Source organism: Cryptotermes secundus, unplaced genomic scaffold (genome assembly GCF_002891405.2).
Source record: "Cryptotermes secundus unplaced genomic scaffold, Csec_1.0 scaffold1968, whole genome shotgun sequence".
Lineage (NCBI taxonomy): Eukaryota > Metazoa > Arthropoda > Insecta > Blattodea > Kalotermitidae > Cryptotermes > Cryptotermes secundus.
In genome coordinates, this window is record NW_019739010.1 from 426,474 (window position 1) to 450,836 (window position 24,363).

Genomic DNA, 24,363 nt, shown 5'->3' on the forward strand with positions numbered 1-24,363 from the left:
AGTACTGTTTCAAATGAGATTATACAACTGTGTAAGCCCAAAACATGTGCAGAGCTTTACCTCCATGTTCCCTAGATGCCTTTATGGCACAAAACCTAGGGACAGAAGTAATTTTAGCTCTAATTGCAGTTTTCATGGGTCAGGTCATAGCTCATTAAGTTGGCCTTTAATTTTTTGTGATAGAAGAGCCATTTTTTCAGTGCCAAGTGATGTTATAGGAGACTTCTATTGAGTAAAGTGGCACTCAAGCAAGTTTTCTCTGGGATTCTTTGGTTTTCTCTTGCTAATCTTCATTCCATCATTGCTCCACACTTATCTAATGCATTACTACAACCTCAGACTTTATCGCTCTGACCAAAAATTTGGCTGGTTACAAAACAAGAAGTTCCTTGTCATGCATGACATTGGCATGGGTAGTCCTCAGTCTGTGCACAGTCTTGTATGTTGCAACAAGCAGAATACAAAAACATATCTGTTGTGGGTTCCTTCCGGGGAGCCGAATTTACTGCATGTGGAAAATTTCAACATTTAAAAGAATGTTAATTTGAAGCACTTTGTGGGTACAGATCATCACATGAACTAAGAAATTTGTTGCTTAAAACTGTATTAACTAGAAATGTTATTCAGCATCAATCAGATCACAGGACGACACTGTAATCTGAGACAGAAAGAACAGGGAAAGAAATTGGTATTGGTACATTTCAAAGTTTATATTGGCATCAAGGGAACTGAGGACAATTATGAACAAGCTGAGTAAGGGCAGCCAGTGTGCCACTGAAAGTTGAACCAGGCATGTCCTGAACACAATGAATACCCTTTATCACTTGGCCAGCTTGCTTGATGGACACATCAACATTTGAAGAATTTATGTTGAGAAGTGTAGCCTTAACTGAAGTTGGGATAGATCAGTTGCTATAGTGGAGGGCTCAGTCACCTAGGTCCAATTCCTGGCTGTACAAGACTTTTCCCCACAGTGCCCACATCAGCCCTGGGGCCCACCTTGCCTCCTCTCAAATGAGTATGGAGGGGGTGGGATATCTCCCTGTAGGTCAAGCAGCAGGGATGTGAAGCTGACCACTCACCTCCATTTAGAGCCAAGTCAAGAGCTATACCTCCACTCCCCATATGCCTTCATGGGACAGTGCTTAACTGGACAACTTTTGAGCAGTTTGAATATCATTTATGTGGGCCAAGTTTTTCTACAAAAAGACCTTGTCATTTCTGCTCCTCAATGTGTCATCAATTATAAATTAATAACTCCTAGCAACCTGTGCCTAAATATATGAATACTTACAATCACAAAAAACAGTTTAATCTGCCATGCTTCATATAATTAATGTATAAACAAAAAGACAGCCATCTTCATGCAGCAGTAGACTATCCATTCAAATATGTTATAATTACAGTTGGCTTTTATACATATGTTTCCATCTGACCTTCTGTTCAATGACAAGACACCCTTTTGTTGTTTGAATGACAAGTATATAAGCAAATTACATTTGTTTTTCATGTGCACGTGTGTGTGTGTTTTTTTTTTTTACTTATCACATTCTTTTATTATATTAACATCTGTTTCTGAAGTACTGATAATTTGTATTCAGTTTCCTTCATAAACAGTTTATCAAAGTGTATTTACAAAGGCCATTTGCAAACACAGTTCAGAATATATGTTGGATGAAGAGGCAGAATTGTTTTCCTTTGAATCCATGAGCCCAAAAAAGGGAGAACTAAATAACAAATCAATCATTGAAATTTCAATTCCATAACACAAGGTTCAGTTGCATTAATTCACTTGTGATATTCACTGCCTTCATTTATCAATGCCTTTTGTAGCTAGTATTGTCCCTGACAACAGAATTTACTGTACACAATTTTCTTTTTCTTTTTTTTTTACAGAAAACAATGACAAGATTCTTTTCATAAATTATCATGCAGTGTACCATCAAGACAAAATTTACAGCATTCATCATCATCCCATGGCTATTCCACCAAAATACATGGCACCATAATTGGTACCTCACCCAATGCTCAAATTATTGTCATGTCACCAGTTAAGGAACGTCCAAGTTATGTGTGGCCAAACTAAATGAACATCAGTATGACTTGCTCCTTCCAGATAGAACTGATGGAGGACTTCTGTACCTCAATGGATGGTTTGCAATTTTCTGTCCTGTGTATGGTTCTATTCATCTTGCCAGGAAGAGAAAGCAGCAGAATGAGGGCAGGCAGTGGCCTTGCTGCCTGGGGCACAGTTCCTTCTGGTGTCACATTTCCAACAACACTGCCTCCTCACTGGCTATGCTGGTGGTGTCATTACCTGACAGGCCTGCACTAACAGGGGCCCAGCAAAACGTGACAGATGCATACAATAAGCAGTGGTATGAGATCACTCCTACACTAAACAGAACTATGGTACATTCAGCGTAACTTAAGAACTGCTTATTCCTGCTTACAATCAGCCTCACACATAGCAAATAAACTTTCCTGCTCCTGTCTTACAAACCGGGTACTGACGTGCTGAAGGCTCAGTTCCTACAAAGGAAGCAGACCAGAGAGACAGTTCCAGTGCAGTGTCCATGTCACGCAATTCATGGAGGGGCTGGAGGACGAGGAGACAGAACAGGAGGGGGATGAGGAGGGGGAGACAATAATGAGGATGAAAGGAGGTGGGCATAAGGAGGGGAAAAGAGTTGAGCAAGGGGGAAATGACAAGGAAGAGGAGATGAGGAAGTGGAGGAGACAAGGACAAGACAAGGAAGAGGAGAAGAGGAATAGGATGTGACAAGATGTGGAAGAGGAAGAGATGCAGAGAAAAGGATGGGACAAGGAGGAGCTGAGGAGATGGGCTATGAGGCAGGGATGAGGAACGGGAGGAGACATGGAGAGAGGCAAGAAAGAGGGGGAGGGAACAAGAGAGAGGAGGAAACAAAGAAGGCAAGGAGATGAGGAAATGAGCAAGGAGGAGGGAACAACAAAGATAGCAGGAAGAGGAGACAAGAAAAAGGAAAAGGGGACTAGAAAGAGGAGTGAGGATGAAGAGATGAGGAGACATGATGGATGGGAAGAGGAGCAGTACAAGGAGGCAAGGCGGTGGATACAAGGAGGGAATGAGGAAAGGGGATATGAGCAAGAGGAAATATGGAGAAAAAGGAGATGGGGAAAAGAAGATGAGATTAAGAAAATAAAGAGACGAGGAGGAGGAGGAGGAGGAGGAGACTACGAAGGCAGACACAAGGAGGTGGAAATGAGGTACACGAGAAGGTGAGAGGGATACTACTTGAGGAAGAGGAACAGATGAGTGACAGGTGATGTGGGGGGAAGGAAAAGGAGATCAGGAAGAAAGAAGAAGAAGCATGTGAATGGATGGGGAAGAAGGACAGGAGGAGGAAAAGGACCACAAGAACTGTATCTGTGCCTCAGAGCCTAACCACGACAGCCACGCACCTCGTGTTCAGGTTGTTATAGCGCTGGTTGATTGTTTCTGTCATCTTCTTCACCCTGGTGGTATCATCTTGTTGGTATACAGCAATTAACTTCTGAGTGAGCTGATTGAATAATTCAATGTGGTGTTTGTACTGGTGCAGTTCTGCATGATATGACTGGAAACAAAAGCACACAAAACTGCTCTTACTTCAACTGACACAAATATATTCTTGTAGTTACTATAGGACTCTGAAGATGGTGTATAACACATAGAGACATTGGGTTTTCAGACTTTATCCATCGTCCTGGTTTTAAGATAACTAAGAAAAACACGACTGGACGTGAGTGAGGCTAGCTCTTTCTAAGCGACCCAACAGACTAGGTGTGTTCCCTCACCTGAGGATGGAAACAGATCCAGTTTCCGAAACGTTGTGTTTTTCTTAGTTATCTTAAAACCAGGACGATGGATAAAGTCCAAAAATCCAATATCTCTGTGAAATATATTCTTCTTGGCATATATTTCACGTTCCTCACTTGCTTTTACTGCATCAGTATACCGTCATTAACCTCATGAGGCTAGAAGTTAATCTAAATTATGTTTAAAAATTATCCCTTATTCTAATTAATATACAAATATAGGAATATATTCAGTTTGTACCTCAAGGTAAATATATTACGTCTCCCCTACAAAACCCAGCCAGTTAATTGCCGTTTAGGGAAACAGTCCCGGTTTATTGTGAGAACAATACAGAACCCACAAACACACTCTGTGGGGTCATACTACAGAATTTTAGTATGTCAAAGTAGGAGGAACGTATAGTAACCACTGGGCTCTGACAGGTTAACATCCTACCTCACTGAACGCAAGCTTTATCACAATTACAAGATGCTGTCAATGCTGTTTAGGGAAATAATCACTTTTTATTCTAAGAATAATATGTGTGGGCAAAATGCAGTCATAACGTTAAGGCAAACGTTCCAGACAGTAGCCAATCTGTGTCAGACAGATGAAACTAATATGTGATACTGGGAGATGTTAGTTTCCGGATTTCTCTATATCAAATAATTCGTGGAAGAGTAAGTAAAAATGTTACCTTCAGGAACGGTTTAAACCCCTCTGTCCTGTAAGGCTTAAAAAGTTCTATTTTACTCTGTATGGACATCCTTACATGGGTTGAGTGCAACATTGCTTTATTATATCTGAAGGTATATTGGATAAATAGTAAAAAATTAAGTTTTCCCTGTCCCTAAATGAGTAACCATCCCGCCATGAAGAGGAATGAGGGAGTGGAGGTATAGCTCCACCATTCTTAAAGCCAGCAGTACATAAGAGTCGAGTGGTCAGCTTCAAGCCCCATCTGCTTTACCCTCGAGGAAAGAGCCTCTGGTACCCACCAAGGTAAGAGGGTGGATTTGGAACAGGGAAGGTATGGATTCTGTGGAGTAGAAAAAAAATTCTCCTGGCCCTGCCAGGAATCGAAACCCCGGAAATCAGCCTGTAGCCCATCACTATAGCGACTGAGCTATCCTGGATACTTAAGACGTTTGAAAATATAAACATAGGATAACAATTCTCGCACTTTGCTTTCATATATGTGCAAAGACCTACAACACAGGATATGATTAAACTTGGTGCAACGTATCTTGAGTTGACTGATGACGACACAAACGCCCTCGCTCTCCAGTCGTCTCGAAAACTGTTCAGGTTTGCACAGAAAATGAATTGGATATAAAATGTGGCCTTCCTTCTTTTCTACAACTTTCGTCTGAAATAATATGCTCAAGATACATATAGAAACACATGTACATACGTCTTCATGTAAAGTGTCAGTAACTGCTGTCCAATTTTAACCGAAATGGAATGTGTCAATCACTTCTGGTGCCCCGCCCTCAAGTATCACATTCATCGGAAATCCGCTCAGGAAAACTGGGGCTGTTCCATGTAGAAAGAGAGAGACATACACAGAGAAGCGAACAGGCGCATTTCTTTAAAATTCTCCTACCTAAAGCGGCAAAAAAGGAGAGATCAGAAAACCTAATTTTCGTTCTGCCAGAATCTCTAGAACGCAAATTTGCAAGTGCAGTTCCTCACATTTTGGCTCGTCTGTACAAGAGAAAGCAGCTTTAGAATCTTCCGTTGTTGATTAACTCTTATCATTTCGTTACGAAGGTCATGACTCTATCAGTCCCATAATTTACAACCCCACAGGCTACGAACTGGACTGCCGGGGTTCGGTTCCCGACAGGGAAAGAGATTTTTCTCTACTCCACAGCGTCCAGACCGGCTCCGTGGCCTCTCTCCCCGGAGTTTAAGCGGCTGGGGCGTGAAGCTGGCCGCTCAACTCCATCCAGTGGTGAGGACAAGGATAGTGAATCTATACCTCCACTCCCCCATTTGTCTTCATGGCGTGGTTCTCAATTAATTGAGCACAGGGGTAACCTCACATTTTTTTGCCTTTACTTTCGCCTGATATCAACATGGGGGCTGTGCAAATGTTCATGTTGTGGAAACGTCTTCACGAATTAATAACAACAGGTCGAAGAAACGTGAAACACTTGTTACATTCAATTTGTGGAAAGACATTTTTGTGGAAAAAAAAATTCTTGAACTGCCGTCCACCGTCTGGATGAAAAACACACATACAGAATGTACAAAAACATGGGCGCCGACAGTTACCGTAGCGGAGCAGCTGCTTTTCTAAAAGGATCGGGGGGGGGGAAGTCAGAAATTTTCCTTACTGACCTGCGTGAAAGCCGCCGAAGATACGTTTTCTGATCAGTCGACATTATTCACGAAAGAAGAAATCCGTTAAATATGCCTACTTTTACCGAACGAATATAATCTCGATACTGAATATATCGTTGAATTATTCAACAAAAACAACTTTAATTTTATTGGATTAATATTCGGTAAAAGTAAGTAAGTAAAGTAAAGCTATCCCTGTAACAGGCCGTGAAGGCCCATAGGGTTGTGAGATGGTGAGAGTCAGCCTTACGCGCCGCCGCGCTTTACTCCCCAGGAAAATTATGTATTTAATTCCTGGTACTCATTTCTGTTAGGGGCTGAGTGAACCATAGTGCGGCCGGAAGGATTAGGTCAATTGAAAAAAATCCAGTGACCTCATCGGTATTTGAACCCGCGCCCTTCCGACTTGTAGCATAGTGCCTTAACCACTACGCTACTACGTGCCCCCGTTAACAGTCGGTATGTCTCTTTTATTTTTTAATCCAAGGTGGAGGACAAATGCCTGGCTCTGCCTTCCCCTATCGGCGCCAATGTTCACGAAATATGTTTGACGTTTCAAAGTGTTCTATTTTAGCAACCACGCCACAAAACTCAAAAAGAGATTCTAAACTGACGAAATGCACGTCGGGTCTACTTTAGCAAAGCGCCCCATGTACACCTATTGTTAACATGTCCGGTATCGAGGCAGTTTGTGTGGGTTCAAACACGTTCGAGCGCTTCTGCTGTAACGGTTTCTACTGCAGCACAAACACAACGGCTCCGTAAACTGAACTGTTAAGCCAAATTCTTTCGGGAACCTGAACTCCATTACTAAGTTATTAGATATTTCATATTCTTTCAAGCCGGGACAGTTCAGTAAATACAGCGATTAGGTTATGAGCCTGACAACCGTAGTTCGATTCCAGGCAGAGGCAAGACACTTTTCTCTTTTCCATAACTCCAGGCTGGCTTTGAGGCCCACTGAGACTCCTATATAGTAGGCAATCGGGGTTATATCCACGGCGGTAAAGCGGCAGAGGCGTGAAGCAGACCGCTTACCTCCATCTACTGCCAAGGTTAAGAACTGTGGAGCCATACCTCCACTCTCCCCACATGCCTTCAGAGCATAATGCTTAGTCACATAATAAAGTACAGCGATAACTTTACATATTGCCGTATTTTTATCTTTGCTTTTATATTATCTTGATAAAACAATATCCAGCTGAGAGTAATTAGTTGTGGGATGACTTTAAAGGCATAATAAAGCCCATACGCTTTTAGTATGTACTGAAAGACAAAATTACGACGAAAACAAAAACCTCGTGTTATGCGGGCACAGATCTACGTAAAGTAATGAAACTCAACTCAATAAACTAAACACTCTTCCGCGTCATTTCCTCAGCTCAAGCTTTTAAAACGTTCGAAAAGTCATCTTCAGCTCATGTTTAAGTACATGTTAACACTCGAAAAGTAAAGCTAAGAAACGACCACTGATTTCCATTGTGCTATAAGTATAATGACGATGCTACGTAACACCCACATGACTCATTTCTAGTTCTGCAGGAACACGCAAGATGGAGGCATTAGGCGCATGTAGTTCACACCGCATGACGAGAGATGGCAGCCTACCAGATGTAACACAGTAGGTACTTTAAGATCCGGATAAACAATGCAAGGGATCGATATACGTATCGAGGGGAACCGTAGAACTACCCAAGCTACTTTATGCCAGTCTGGGTATTAATACCCCTAAAATGAATTGCTCTAATTTATTTAAGTGTCCAATCGTTTGAAGACCGTTATAAATACGTAATATAACTGATTAAGATTTTGTTGACAAGAATCACGTAAGGGACTACTGAAACTATGAGATTTCTGATACACATTTTCACCGTAAGGTGAAACAAGTTCTCCCTGTGCTTAACTAATTAAGCACTACGTCATGTACACGTTTGAAGGAGTGGATGGATGTACAGATCCACATTTTCTTGATCTCGGCACTAGTTGGAGGTCAGCTTCCCGTCCCCAGCCGCTTTACCCGCGGGAAACAGCCCCCGGTACACATTGTATAGAAGGTCGGGTGGGCCCCAGAGCCAGCCTGGACGACATGGAGAAGAAAAAATTCTTGACCCTACCAGGACTCGAACTCCGAACCCGTGATCGTGAGTCCGTAGCCAGTCGCTATAGCGACTGAGCCGCCCCGGTTCCCATTTTAATTGTATTATATTCACATAACGTATAACTCTATTTCCTTATATACTTAATTAATAAGAAGCGAAGATGGCAAAATTTCTGCCAAAACATGTTGGGTGAACTAAATATTTTCCTATGGGGGATTTAAAATATGTTCTCATGTGGTTTTTTTTAACTTAGAAAGTTAAGCAAGGCACTTACAACAAATTCAGCCGGGATAGTGCAGTCGGTATAGCGACTGGCTACTGGATGAACGACCGAGGTTTCGGAGTTCAAGTCCTGGTGGGGACAAGAATTTTCACTTTTCCATGCCGTCCAGACCGGCTCTGGGGTCCACATAACCTCAAATCCAATGGGTACCAGGGACAAAGGAGCCGGGGCGTGAATCTGACCACTCATCTCTAACTAGTGCCGAGGTCAAGAAAATGTGGATCTATACATCCATTCCCCCATACGTCTTCATGGCGTAGTGCTTAATTAGTTAAGCACAGGGACAACTTTACCTTTCAGACAAATTACCCTTACACTATGTCGAGAGTTTTCGATGGTCTTACATTGGTCAACTCTAAGAAAGCATTCCAAAAAACCTTCTGCATATTCCCAAAGTGTTAAACTAATGTAGAGTGTTCTGCAATGTGTCAGCGTGTGTCAGAAGATCAGAAGATACAGCAGAAAACAATATCAAAGCGAACAATGGACCCTTTACGTTGAACTATCCCTTACACATGTAAGGGACAATCCCTTTGTGACTACTTTATGTATCAGGCACGTGCAAGGCTTGATGTTTGCATGACAAAATCGAACCAGGTGGTGCCACCTGTTCCCTCTGCACTCGCGCCAACCATCGGTCCACGCCTAGACTTCATCTTCACTGTGAAGTGGGTTGGTGCCACTTCGCAGCGTATTATTATTAGAAGCATGGCTCTGTACCACATATGCAAGTTTATCTAAGTCTATTTCTGCATTATATTAAGACAGTTTACGGCACATAACACCCTTATACTTTGGAGCAGAACATGACAGCAATAAATTACAGTGACAAACTAAAGCAGAGAAGGGAAATGAGTTCGATATGCGCTAGAAAGGGAAAAAAAGGATTGTTAAAAAGGTAAGTACTGGAATGGGATCGTCAAGGGAACAGAACCAGACTGAGAATTCTTTTTTATCGCTAGTAGGGTGGGACTAAGTCCCTTGTACTGCGGCCACTTCTGGCCTATTGTACCAAACCCAGATGATAGGTGAGGGTGATTGTGGAGCAATTGGTGGAATGAAGATTGGCAGGGTAAAGTAAAGTAAAGTAAAGCGATCCCTGTAACAGACCGTGAAGGCCCATAGGGTTGTGAGATGTTGAGGTTCCCACATTTTCTAGACAATCGGTTCACAGATGGCGGTAAGGTTGTCAGCCCTACGCGCCGGCCGCGTTTTACCCCCCAGGAAGATTCCTGGTACTCATTTCTGTTAGAGGCTGAGTCGACTCCAGGGCCATAGTGTGGCCAGAAGGAATAGGTCAATTGAAAAAAAAATCCAATGACCTCATTGGGACTTGAACCCGTGACCTTCCGGCTTGTAGCATAGCGCCTCAACCAATTACGCTGCCGGGTGCCCCCGCAGAAGCAGACTAAAAACAATTCAGATGAGAAGGAATGGCCAACAAAAGGCAAAAGCATTCAACGAAGTTCAACAACCGGCTGAGAACAGGGCCCAATAGCTGCATTCTGTTATTCCCTGTGGCCCTGGAAGGAACAGGGATAATGAATGAATGATGACAATGACGTCACAAAATGCGATCGCCCGAAAGTTACCCGAAAATCGTCTGGGTACATCTTGGGACATTCGTACTGCATGTAACCGGTGACGATAATCCCACTTCAAGATTCAGGGAATGATTCAAACTACTTCCGGCGATTAGGTCAGAGAGTAGCAGTCAGAACCCACCTCCCTGTTTCAAAACATGTAAAAGGTTTGGAACGAATAACAATTTGGTCGTGAGTCCTTATACCAAGATTTACTGTGCTGGCGAGAACCAGCAGCAAATTACTGCATGGTGGGGCACAGCTAATTATTTCAAGAAATCCGCTTTGTAACCTACTTTCTGATTGCTCTTCGCGGTAGGCATACTTCGAGCTAAAACTGTTATTCTGACGTTCAGTATGACCTATAAGTAAGATTACAAATAAGTCGGTTAATGGAGACAGTCGGAGGCCAAACAACTGATCAATATACGGTCTTCCTATGCTTATCTGTGCGAAGCGTATTAATAGTTCACAACAAAAGAATTCTTATACTAACTTTACAGATATGTTTCCTTGCCGTAAGCCACATTTCGAGCCACAATGTTGTTAAGAGTGGCGCCAAGGGATTATACCGAGGGCACTAATGAACATAAATCCAGTTCCATAATGAGGGAAACTACTACGCAGTCGGATTTTGGTTACCTAATACGGGACTACAAGGAAATAAGGAGGCATTAACCCTTTAAAGTCTGAATTTATATGAATAAGGGACACATTGCGGCTGGAAGGTAAATTTCGTAAATTGAAAAAATCCACCTCATTGGTACTCGAACTCGAGACCTTCTGGCTTCTAGCAAAGTTCCTCAATCAACTACGCTACCGCGTGTACCTTCTAACAGAAGCGGAGGAAAATCAAAATAAATGTAGATTCCAGTCTACAGAGGCCTTCTGCGAAGATTGCCAGTGAAGTTCCAAGTCAAAGCCCGCCTCTGTGGTCTAGTGGTCGGAGTTCCTGGCTACAGATCCAGAGGTCCTGGGTTCGATTCCCGGCGCTACCAGATTTTCTGAGAAGTAGTGGGTCTGGAACGGGGTCCATTCAGCCTCGTGAGGATAACTGAGGAGCTACTTGAACGGAAGAGTAGTGGCTCAGGTCTAGGAAACCGAAATTAACGGCCGTGGGATCCGTCGCGCTGACCACGTGCCACCTTCTATCCGCAAAAGATGGCACTAACTTCGTCGACGAGACGCGGTCGCTCGGTCGGTATAGTTCGCTTGCGGACTAAAAACCACGGAGTTTTTTTCGTGATACTGAACCGCTTCAGATGTAGTATGATTTTGTTCATGCAGTGAGAGATGGTTTGCCAGAGGGCGCTCAAGCGGAGAGAGCTCCACCAGTCGTCAGGTAGAATGATTACGCGTTAAGTTCGCTTCAAGGAAGTGCAGCCTAAAAAGAAACTCACCCTGTATTACATTTTACTGGCGGCGACGACTCATCAGAAGGGACAGCACTTCCCCCTCGAGGTGTATTAAATTTTCTAGGGTTCTTAAAAAATCTAGAAACAAAAGACCGGCGAGGATGCGTAGTTTTTTTCCCGTTGTAAAAGTATGATTGTGTTCCATTTACAGCAATACTAGTTCGGTGCCAAGTCTCTGTGAGAATCGTTCGACATGTGAATTGTGAAGGACGCAGACCGCGCTATTCCACAATACAATTCCGAACAGTGACAACTTCAGACGGTACAGTTCGAGCGTACTGTTAAGTCAAGATGGACAGCCGAGCATTAAGAGTTCGATTCTCGGCAGGGCCAAGGGACCCACAATTCTATCCAATGGGTACTGCGGACGCTTTCCCTGGGGTTACGCGGTGGGGCGTTATCACTCAAATACATTTAATGATAATGTTAAAAACTGCATGGAGCTGCACCTTCACTCCTCACACATCTCCGTAGGGTAAAGGGATAACATTCCGACACTGAAAGATGCCATTTCACACGACCGCTAAGATAATTTGTTGTAACGAAATTTGGGTAACTGTCAATGGTCTGATATTAATGAAAACATGTTAAAGAGGGCGTGTAAATATCATACGTGGGGGGTAGTGGAGGGGGGACAAACTATATCTCGCCCCTCTAATTTTCTTTTAAATATCAAAATTGATAAACGTGAAATAAATCAAACACTGATAGCCCAATGATCTTAAACACAGTTTGTGGCTCCATCTGTGTTTTACTGTAAAGACTCACACCTCTAGGGTAATTTAAAAAAAATATTTTAAGTGGTTTAAATGTAAACTTGAAGGCAAACTGTTTGGTCCCCTTACGGAAACAAGATTCCTTGCGGCTCGCATATATAATACTGAACATTACTAGAATTAAGTTAGCTGGTAGCACTGTCACACTATACTCTACTCGTACCTTTTGTTCCCTCAGCTGCGCTTCCAACACGTCTGCAGTGTGACCCACCGGTCCCATGCGTTCGAGGCGTGTGTCCATTCGCCCCAGCCAAGCTTCCACCTCCAGCCGTTTGCTCTCGTAGCGCTGACTGTCCGTCAGCATGGCGTCCAACTGCGTCTTCCTCTGCATCACCTTGGAGTTTGTTTCGTCCCAGTGTTCCCGTAATTTCGTAACTGGAATCACAAAATTGTGTCATCGTTTAGAGACGAGCGGTTGCTTACTCAGTGTCCTGATTACTTCCTTCTTAAATACTTCCATCACATGTAAAATTAAGTGAAACAAATCAAACCTGAACAGCATTATCCGTAAAGATATTAATGTATTATATAAGTTAACCCTTTCCAAGCTGTTTATATTGGCTAAATCGTAATAAAAAGGAGTCAAAATACGTGCAAACACGTCTGTAACCTAACTTAACCTAACTAAACTAACCTAACTTCACATAACTCAAACTAACTTAGCTGCATTTAACTTATCGAACTAGTGATAGTATGTATGTACATGTGTGTCTGTTTGTAGCATGGAAAGGGTCAAATTCAGCAATTTCAAAGGCTATACTGAAAGAAAAAGTATAAGATCTCCCGAAACTTGCAGAAACCAACCCAGAGCAGGAAGGCAGGAGTGGAATAGACGACTAAATCTAAGCATGATAATGCAGGAGAACACACTCTTTTTCCATACATCACCTATTCATCGTGTCCGATTATTTGGCTATAATTAACCCTATAATTTCAAGTATCCAAAAATGAAAGTTCAATAAAAATAATTACGCCACAAGTATGGCCCAAGGACATCAACAATTTCAGAGAAACTTCTGTGAAGCCTTTATAGGTCCTGATTTTGCTGGCGCACATTTCCATCTCCAGGGTAAGAACTGCATATTACAATTCAAAATGTCCGACAACAAACTATATAGCGCTTACAGCACGTGAAATCTTTCTTCTTCACTGTAAAGTCAATCGATCTTTGAACGTTAAGGATTAAGTAAGCTATTAATAGGCCGCACCATAGCTCAAGCGGTTAGTCGCTGGCTTCCCAGCGCGTAGGCCCGGGTTCGATCCCGGGTCTGGTCAAGTGGGATTTGTCGTGAACAAAGTGGCGCTAGGGCGGGTTTTCTCTCAGTACTTCGGTTTCCCCTGCCAACTTCATTCCAGCAATTCCTCCACAATCACCCTCACCTATCATCTGGGGCTGGTGAAATAGGCCAGAAGTGGCCGCAGTGCAAGGGACTTAGTCCCACCCCACTAGCAAAAGAAAAAGCTGTTAATAATGCTTACTCGAAACTGTAATATCTTCACAGAGAACTGTAATTACAGGACCGATCCTTGCGCGTTCATACTCCCCCAGAAATATCTTTGAAGATAATAAAAATGTATATACTGTTACACAAGGTACGTAAAGTGTAAGAATTCTAAAGCTCTTGTCTTAATATTTACTCCTTCTACATAGCGTGTACTATGCACATAATTTAATTTTTCTCTGCAGCTTCTGTTCGGAAAAACTTTTCGCTCTGAAAAATATTACGAGGAATATCCTCGAGATAAGAGGTAAAGCTAACCCTGTAACAGGCTGTGAGGGACCATAGTGTTGTCCGATAGTGTTGCGTGGCGTCCAGGCTCCCACATTTTCTCTAGATAATCGGCTCACATATGGCGATAAGATTGTCAGCCTTACGCGCCGGCCGCCCTTTACCCCCAGAGGAAGATTCTTAGTACTCATTTCTGTTAGAGGCTGAAGCGACCACAGGGCAATAGTGCGGCTGGAAGGATTACGTAAATGGAACAAATCCACCTCATAGGGACTGGAATCCGTGACCTTCCGGCTTGTAGCATAGTGCCTCAACCAACTACGCTACCGCGTGTCCCCGTTATCCTGGAGATGAGTGTATAAAAGCTAATGAAATCCTTAACGCTGTAGAATTTGAAACAAAATGTGTCGAACATTTTTAGTAAAACGGTCCAATATACAATTTGATTAAAAATACTGAGCGGTTCTAACATTTTAAATTCATTCGCGGTAGACAACGAATTTAATAAGCAGATTTCTGCAACTTTTCGATGTAACCACGACAAAGAGTACGTTAGAAATAAGATTTAGGAGCGCAATTCGGGAACCAATGAACAAGTTTCCATGAAATTTGTGCTGGGGACATCTACTAAAATATGACTCGAGCCAATTTAGGTTAAAATCTGACATCAACAGACACTTTACACGAATATTTACTTACAGGAGAGTTTCTATTCATCTCGAGTCTAACCCGCTTATATCGATGCCAAAGAAGTTTTGGACAAAATTTGTCCCTGTCCTTAATTAATTTTGCGCTATGTCATGAAGTATGGGGGAGTGGATGTATAGGTCCACGATTTTTTTTACCTCGGCAATAGTCAGAGGCGAGTGGTCAGCTTCATGCCCAGGCAGCTTTAGCACCAGATAAAGTGCTCCGGTATCCATTCGACAGGAAGCTGGGTATGCCCTAGAACCGGTCTGGAGGCGAAGAAGAGACAATTCTTGACATTACTGGGCCTCGAACCCCCACCCCTCGGTCGTCCAGCCCGTAGTCAGTCGCTATCCCAGCTCCCCTGGACAAAAGCTGTAGAAAAGTCCGTACATAACACGGTCTTCCAGTGACCTGTATAATCTGCAGCCAAATACAGCCAGAATACGCTATGAGCACGTTTCCTGCCTTCGCTCTTCTACATAGATGTCGCTGCTTACAAAGCTGTCTAATTTAACCTCATAAACAGTCGAAGAGTTCAAGGGCCATGCAGGGTCTGAGGTTCTCACAGCGGTGGTTATGAGGAGTTCTGTCTTCTGGGATATAGCGCCGAGTAGTCCGTTCACTTCTGACCAGACTACACGGCGTTATATCCCAGAAGGTGGAGCTCTTCAGTTTCAGGGCTGTTAGACAATCTCTCCCACACTTGTATGATTAGATTCCAGTGGGCCGGCACACTCACCCCATGCAATTACAGGGCACAGGAAGACAGGTGATAGTGAATGCAAAGAAAATTGTTCTGTTTTCTAGAATTCAAAAGGTGCAGCGGCGTTATAACTTGGTTACCTTTCAGGTACGTCCGAAGATGATATAAGATTGGCGAGCAGAGAGAATCATACAGTGCTGCAGACAAGAGGAACAATCATGACGTCAGACGAGCACAAAGCACAAATAATACAAGAATTATTATTATGTTATTATAGGCCACCCCATAGCTCAAGCGGTTAGTCGCTGGCTTAACACCGCGGCGGCCCGGGTTCGATCCCGGGTCTGGTCAAGTGAGATTTGTAGTGGATAAGGGCATTGGGGCAGGTCTTCTCCGAGTACTTCGGTTCCCCTGCCAATCTTCATTCCACCAATTGCTCCACGATCACCCTCACCTATCATCTGGGGCTGGTACAACAGACCAGAAGTGGCCGCAGTACAAGGGAATTAGTCCCACCCCACTACCAATAGGTTAGGTTATAATATATAATATATAACAACAGCTTTAACAAGAGATATAACATATAAACTGTTTTAGAGATTATAAGTAAAACATCTCAAGAGTAAAATTATGTACAAACATAACATACAGGACAACTTTTGTATGCGAGATGTTATACAGAGCATGAGATAATTCTAGAATCGTCCAAGTCTTGAATTCCAGTGATAAACAGATCATATCTATATATAAATAATATTACACATTACAGATGTTATTAAGTGATCACAGTTTTACACAGTCACTTACAAAGACAAGAACTAGATCGATACAGATTCATATATTAAAACTGATAAAATCATTTCATTGGAACTGAATCAACGGACACAGCGGTAACTAAAAGTTGACAAGTGACTAGGTTTCAAATGAAATAAATAAACGGACTGGAATTTAAGAACTCCTTTTACACACAACAGAGCAGTTACGTCAACAATGCTCTTATTTTCATTCTTTCCCTTGTATTTAAGCATCCTATTGCATTACTATAACTTTTACACAGAATAATATAGTTCCGTCAACAATGCAAGGGAAAGAATAAAATAGCTGCATTGTTGACGGAACTGAATTATTGTGTGAAAGCGATAGTAATGCAACAGGATGCTTAACCCCTTGAGCGTGACTTTAAGCGGAGCAGAAGTCTTGTGCGCATCAATCAGTAACTGAGGGGTACCATTCCCTGCTCTTAAGTAAGGTGAGGTGAGGTGTCGTGAGGTTAGGTGAGGTGAGGTTAGGTGAGGTAAGGTGACATGAGGCGACGTGACGTGACGTGACGTGACGTGACTTGAAGTAACTCGGCGTGACTTGACGGGACGGCGTGCCTTGGCATGACCTGACGTGGCTTGACGTCACTTGACGTGACTTGACGTGACTTTTCGTGACTTGACGTGTCTTCGCGTGACTTGACGTGAAACGAGGGGAGACGGGGTGGGGTGGGGTGGGGTGGGGCTAGGCTAGGTTAGGTTAGGTTAGGTTAGGTTAGTTTGGATTAGGTTAGGTTTGGCTAGTTTAGGTTAATTTAGGTTTGCGCAGTAGACTTGAGCGCATCAATCAGTAACTGAGGGGTACCATTCTCTCGTCTTTAGTTAGGTGAGGTGAGGTGTGGTGGTGTGAGGTGACTTGACGTAACTTAGCGTGGCTTGGCGTGACTTGACGTGGCTTTACGTGACTTTTAGTGACTTTACGTGAGTTGACCATTAAGTTAGGTGAGGTGAGGTGTCGTGAGGTTAGGTGAGGTGACGTGATGTGACGTGACTTGACTTGACTTGCCGTGACTTTTCGTGACTTGACGTGTCTTGGCGTGACTTTACGTGACGGCGTGACTTGGCGTGGCTTGACGTCACTTGACGTGACTTGTCGTGAACTGACGTTCCTTGGCGTGACTTGACGTGACTTTTCGTGACTTGACGTTACTTGGAGTGACTTGTCGTTACTTTGCGTGACTTCACGTGACTTGGACTTGGAGTGACTTCACGTGACGGCGTGACTTGCCGTGAATTGACGTGACTTGACGTGCCTTGGCGTGACTTGACGTGAGGCGAGGCTAGGCTAGGCTAGGTAATGTTAGGGTAGGTTAGGTTAGGATGGATTAGATTAGGTTAGGTTGGGTTAGGTTAGGTTAGGCTAGTTTAGGTTAGGTTAGGGTAGTTTATGTTTGCGCAGTAGACTTGTGCGCAACAATCAGTAACTGAGGGGTTCCATTCCCTGCTGTTAAGTTAGGTGTGGTGAGGTGAGGTGAGGTGAGGTGACGTGACGTGAGGTGACGTGACTTGACGTAACTTGGCGTGACTTGACTTGACGTGACTTGGGGTGACTTGGGTAGGCTAGGGTAGGCTAGGTTATGTTAGGTTAGGTTAGGGTAGGTTAGGTTTTCGCAGTAGTCTTGTGCGCATCAATCAGTAACTGAGGGGTACCATTCCCTCCTCTTAAGTTAGGTGTGGTGGCGTGAGGTGACGTGAAGTGACGTGACGTGACTTGACGTAACTTGGCGTTACTTGACGTGACTTGACGTGACTTTTCGTGACTTGACGTGTCTTGGTGTGACTTTGCGTGACGGCGTGACTTGGCGTGGCTTGACGTCAGTTGACGTGACTTGTCGTGACTTGCCGTGAACTGATGTTCTTTGGCGTGACTTTTCGTGACTTGACGTGACCTGGAGTGACTTGTCGTTACTTGGCGTGACTTCACGTGACTTGAAGTGACTTGACGTGATGGCGTGACTTGCCGTGAATTGACGTGCCTTGGCGTGACTTGACGTGAGGCGAGGCGAGACGGGGCGGGGAGAGGCGAGGCTACGCTAGGTAATGTTAGGGTAGGTTAGGTTAGGATGGATTAGATTAGGTTAGGTTGGGTTAGGTTAGGTTAGGCTAGTTTAGGTTAGGTTAGGTTAGTTTGTGTTTGCGCAGTAGACTTGTGCGCAACAATCAGTAACTAAGGGGTACCATTCCCTGCTGTTAGGTGTGGTGAGGTGAGGTGACGTGAGGTGACTTTAAGTGACGTGACGTGACGTGACTTGACGTAACCTGGCGTGACTTGACTTGGCGTGACTTATGTGACTTGACGTAATTTCAAGTGAGGCGAGACGAGACGGGGCCAGGCGAAGTGAGGCTAGGCTAGGGTAGGCTAGGTTAGGTTAGGTTGGGCTAGGTTGGGCTAGGTTCGGTTAGGTTAGGTTTGCGCAGTAGACTTGAGCGCATCAATCAGTAACAGAGGGGTACCATTCCCTGCTGTTAAATACATGGTTTATAAACTCCTTTTTTTCAGAGATCGCAATTTGGTACGCCCTACCAAATACCATAAAATATCGAAATTGAACATCGCAAACGCAATTCGTAAAGAAACCGAAAAAAGAAAATGTCCAGGGTGTTGGCGGTAGGCTTACTTTGGTTTAGTACCACAGAACACTCCACAGGCAACTCGTCAGCACATCACCGAACTGTTTGACATTCTTCATTACTGCGTAACGCAACGAGTAATCACATATTCACTGAATCATTAAAACTGTCTGTATATTACAAATTGAACGATGAAATCTGAAAACAGAAAACTGTAATTCCCTCTTAAAGTGTAACAAATGCATTCTCCTTGAGAAGCAGAGTTATTAACAGCCGCATTTGCTGTAAGGTCTACACAATAGCAATATCACAAAACAGCGATTATGACAACATTTAATCCTGTGTTTTTGGTGATAGAATCATATCTAATTCAACGAATGTTATAAACAAGATGTCCCACGAAGATACGTAAATATTTGGGGGGGGGGTCACAGTATCGGTCATTTTAAGCAAAAAAGTGGAACATCATGTGACATATTCCGAGCGGTTTCCGAGATAAGTACACTCTACACCAGCCGTGTCAAACATATGGCCCTCGGGCCGCATGCGGCCCCCATAGCCACAAAGTGCGGCCCCTCAACTTTTAGAGCTAATTGATATTAAAACCAATATTAAAATTTTAGTACAAATATTTTTTGTAAAGACAATTTTCCAACAGACCAGAAGACAAGAAGTCTCACGCAGACATAAATTTGCAGGCTGCAGGAAATTAATGTTTTGCTATTTCTAACATAATTTCTTGTGTAATCTCCCTTTTTACATATTAAAAAGCTGTTTGACACTTTTTCAGAAATGGCATTCTCTTGCTTTTTGAAACTGTAAGATATGTGACTTTAGGTAATTATGTTGAAATTATTCCTAAATAATAAATAGAATTAAATTTCCTTGCATCAAAATGTAATGTATATTTCTATTATGAAATGCGGCCCTGGACTATTATTTATATGGCTGAGGTGGCGCTCTGTACAAGTTGAGTTTGACACGCCTGCTGTACTCTATACAGACGAGCAACACGCCATGTCCTCACATGAGATGCAAAGTGCACTGATGTTGCTGGTGGAATTTTTGGAAATGTATTATACCAACTTTGTCACTTGAACAATAAATGCCGGCATTAGAAACAGTACGTAATATCTCTTTCTTATCAACAGTTTTGGAACAGTACAGTGAAATAGCTCTATCTCGGAAACCGTTCAGAATAGGACACACGTACGTATTAGTTTGTTCCTTAGAATTGCCGATTCTATGAACTCCAAGAATACTTAACTTTCCTACTGAGACACCCTGTATATAAAGCTTCTTACGAATTTCAAACGCAAGGAAAAGTCTCTGAAGTTTCTTCACTATACAGATTAGATAAAATGCCAGCACACCCTGTATCACATGCTGTATGACAGACCAACTTTTGTAAAGCAGAAAGTTTCGACCTATGTACTTTTAATGTTCTTACACTTTTCTGGTCCTTACAGAACGCAACCAAAACCGCTGTTGCTGTATATTAATACGGTTCTAACAGGCAAACTCTTACTGCTCAACGAGATGATGTAACAACTTATGGTCTATTTTCCGTCTATAAAGCAACAAATTAATAACACTGATTCACATTTAAATTCCATAAAATGATCGCTAAATGTATAAAATGTTATTAAAATATATATGAATTATCACAATTCTACAAGTTTCGGCAATATAAGGCCGAATATGTTGTATTAGAGACGGAAAAATACACCTCGATGCAAGAGAATGCTCAATTATAATATTATGAATAGTAGTCACACTAAAAGCATACATAACAAGCCCACAGTAATGGAATCCAGTTCACTTGAAAGCAATTAAATATGTCATAATCTCGTTCATTACTGCATTAAGCTCCAGTGCTCTGTACATGCAGCTAATGTGGGCGGCATGAACTCGAGCCCTCTGCTAATTGGGCGTTAGTAATTCATCTCAACTATTACAATCGCAATTCTCGCCTGATTCCTGTTCAGTATGTCCATAACGTATAGATATATGAATTCTCACAAGTGCCTTTCTTCCGAATGGGAACTGGAATATTGTGGGTTGTCATGGTAACGAATCGTTTCTCTTTCGACTGTTGACAATGAGATGAAAAAAGAAACATTAAGAAATGCGAGGATTGGTAACGTTATACCTATTTGCACATCCGATTTAAATTGTAATAAACGTTACATCTGCCTACCATCAATAAACAAAAAAACAAACTCCTTGATTTTAGTCCGCAAGCGAACTATACCGACCGAGCGACGGCCGCTTGTCGGCTAAGTTCAGTGACAACTTCCGCGGATAGAGGATGTCGCGGGGTCAGCGCAAAGAATCCACACGGCCTTTAATCTCCGTTTTCCTTTAAATAGCTCCTCAATTATCATCACGAGGCTGAGTTGAACCCGTTCCAGACCCACTACTTGTCAGATAAAAATTTGGTAGCACCGGGAATCGAACCCGGACCTCTGGATCTATAGCCAGGAACGCTGACAACTAGACCACAAAGGCGGTCTGCCTACTATTACGTAATAATCATAAAATCAATCTGTGTTAAATTCTACAAATTACGAAATTAAAATTTATGCGTGTATCATAACCAGACGGCAAAAGTATACAGGCATGTTCAACAAGAAGAAATCAGGAATGAAATAATTAAATAATAAGCAAAAATTAAATTAAAATGCAATTGCTTACTCTCAGGCAACAAGCCAGAACGTTCCGCTGAGCTGATGTAAAACCAGTAAAGGTAGGATTTCAGGTTCTCACAGCGGTATATCACGCCGTGTAGTTTCTCGAAATTCAACCGACGTTTCGGAGGAACATGTCGCTTCCATCTTTATCAGGTAGTAAGCAGAGCTTTGCTTGCTATATAGTTCATTGTTATTTCTTGCCTGGCTTATTCATCGACTCTGAACATGAAGGCGACAATGTTTCTCCGAAACGTCGAATGACTTTCAACGGACAACACGGCATTATATCCCAAAATACAGAACTCTTCCATTAATAAAGGTATGGATGTTGAAAATAACTGATGGAAATATTATGTGGTGAAAAGTGCTAAATCACATGATGACAAGTGATGATAAGTGCCTTCTAGATCAAGTGACACTCCTCCGGTACGTCCACCCTGAACTGCATTGGGAATTGAAAAAATTCTCTTAATGTGGGATCTGAGGTTTTCACAACTGTCCCTGTTGTGAGATGTAGCCCGGAGGTCAATCCAACTTTCGGAATAACATATCTCCATCTTGATGGCTGGAGAATAAGCCTAGCAAGAAATCTGAATTAAGCAGACAGCAACCTTGAAGACTATGTCGATATGTTCCTCCGAAACGTCAGCTGACTTTCACCTGACTACAAGCCGTTATAGGGGGCACGTGGTAGCGTAGTTGGTTGAGGCACTATGCTGCAAGCCGGAAGGTCACTGGATTTTTAAATTAATCTAATCCTACCAGCCGCACTATGGCCCTGAAGTCGACTCAGCCTCTAACAAATGAGTACCAGGAATATTCTTGGGGGTAAAGGGAGCCGGCGCGTAAGGCTGACAACCTTATCGCCATCTACGAGCCGACTGTCTAGAGAAAATGTGGGAAACTCAACATCTCACAACCCCATGGGACTCCAAGGGCTGTTACAGGGATAGCTTTACTTTACTTTTGCATTCCGTTATATTTTAGAAGACAGAACTCCACGTTCTTGCGGCATCTGTTACAGATGTTCTCTTCACAAGATAAGTACAATGGAGGTAAGTTAATAAAGCTCCCATGTAGATGGCATAAGAAATTTCATTTGTTACACATGTATTGGAAACCCAGTAGGACCAGAAGTATCTCAGAAAAGTAAAGTTAAGAGGCTTATTTTAAGTAGATACTCAGTTATTCACGCGAGCTGTGCCCTCGCCTATCCCGGAAGCGGAATTAACAGCGCAACGCTAGAGAAGCGGCGAGTTCTAGAACTTCAAAGACGCGTCCACAAAAGTTGAGACAATGCACCGATCTCTAAACAACAAGACATGAGCAAAATAGGCTGATTGTCTCGAGCTGTTTCACTGATGGACTTACAAGAGTACTTAGGACAAACTCAAATCCCTACGCAAAGATTCTACGCCTTGAATGGAAAAAAAGAATAGTTGTCAGAGAAATACCTGCGACATATTTCAATATACTAGTTCGGGATTCGTCTGGCGGGCCTGAGTAAAAACCACGACAAATGTGAAACATGTTCGCCTGGCCTTCTACGAATTATTCGGACCGGGAACCTTCAAAATAGCAGTCTATCAAACTATAAAGGCTGAAGTTGTCCTTGTACTTAAACACTGCGTCATGAAGGTGTATAAGGGAGTGGATGTACACATCCACATTTTTTGACCTTGGCACTAGATGTAGGTGAATCATCAGCTTCATGACCCGGCTGTTCTACCCCGTGGAAAACCTCTTGTAGCCATTGGATAGGAGATTGGGTGCGCCCCAGAGCAGGTCTGAACGACATGGAAAGAACAGAAAATTCTGGACCCTAACGGGATTCGAACTCCGACCCCTAGGTCATCCAGCCTGTAACCAGTCGTTATACCGACTGAGCTATCCCGGTCCCTCCCTATGAAACTATAACCTCAAGTGATCTACTCTGTTTCTTGGTTTAACTCTCTGAAGTACAAATCAATTCAAATATTAGTTGATAATTCATTCCACAGCAAATCTTTCCCTGTGATTAATTAATTAAGCACTAAGTCATGAAGACATATTGGGGAGTGGAGGTATAACTCCACCATTCTTGACTTCAGCACTAGATGGAGACGGTCAGCTTCACGCCCAAGCCGCTTTACTCCTGGGAAAACAACTCGCCGGTACCGACAGGACAGGAGGCTAGGTAGGCCCCAGAGCCGGTATGGACCCTGTGGCGAAGACAGAATTCTTGTCCCTAATGGGATTCGAACCCCGGCCGTCCAAACCGTAGCCCGTCGCTCTACTGAAAGAGCCATGTAAGCTTATGATAATGCAGTCCCTATGACACAGAAAACATCACGTCTCTGTTACAAAGAACAGGCGTTAATGTTGATTTCGGAAATAATGGCGCTTTGTTCTAAAAATCATACGAAACCAATACACACACACACACACACACATACACCCTGCGGGTATGGTTCAGAAGTTCTTTTACGTTAAAGCAGGTGGTACATGCCTGTACATTAGGCCTGAACACTGTGCTTTAAAGGGTTAAATTATATCTTTGTACACAGGGCACAGTATGTGCTGGTTAGCATACTGCGTGCACGTAACACAGCATGTCAGATCAAGCGAGAGTTCAATGTATTAAAAAAATCAAAACAGTTTTGTGTGCAAATTCCGCATTTGTGACTACGCGCACTAGCAGAGGGTATCGGGTTATTCAAAGCTTTCGTTTACTTTGACTGGACCAATATATATATATATATATATTTCTGTCTCTATATATGTCAGCTTTCAAAAACATATCGCCAGAACAAAAAGTCAGTTCGTAACAGCGTTAAGTCCGTTTTTCTATGTG

General features: G+C 42.9%; 1 protein-coding gene across 5 annotated transcripts in view; it reads right to left on the reverse strand.

The window, feature by feature from the left end:
- LOC111871621 (dystrophin, isoforms A/C/F/G/H) overlaps window positions 1–24,363 on the reverse strand; it is a 502,313-nt gene that overhangs the window by 291,011 nt on the left and 186,939 nt on the right. For 4 of the 5 annotated variants that reach the window (XM_023864848.1, XM_023864845.1, XM_023864850.2 and 1 more), the window contains 3 exons: window positions 15,589–15,645; window positions 12,489–12,700; window positions 3,445–3,599 (listed from right to left, as the gene is read on the reverse strand). In XM_023864848.1, coding sequence (XP_023720616.1) covers window positions 3,445–3,599; window positions 12,489–12,700; window positions 15,589–15,645 — 424 coding nt within the window. The remainder of the gene's footprint in view (window positions 1–3,444; window positions 3,600–12,488; window positions 12,701–15,588; window positions 15,646–24,363) is intronic. The other variant, XM_023864846.1, reaches the window with a different exon arrangement.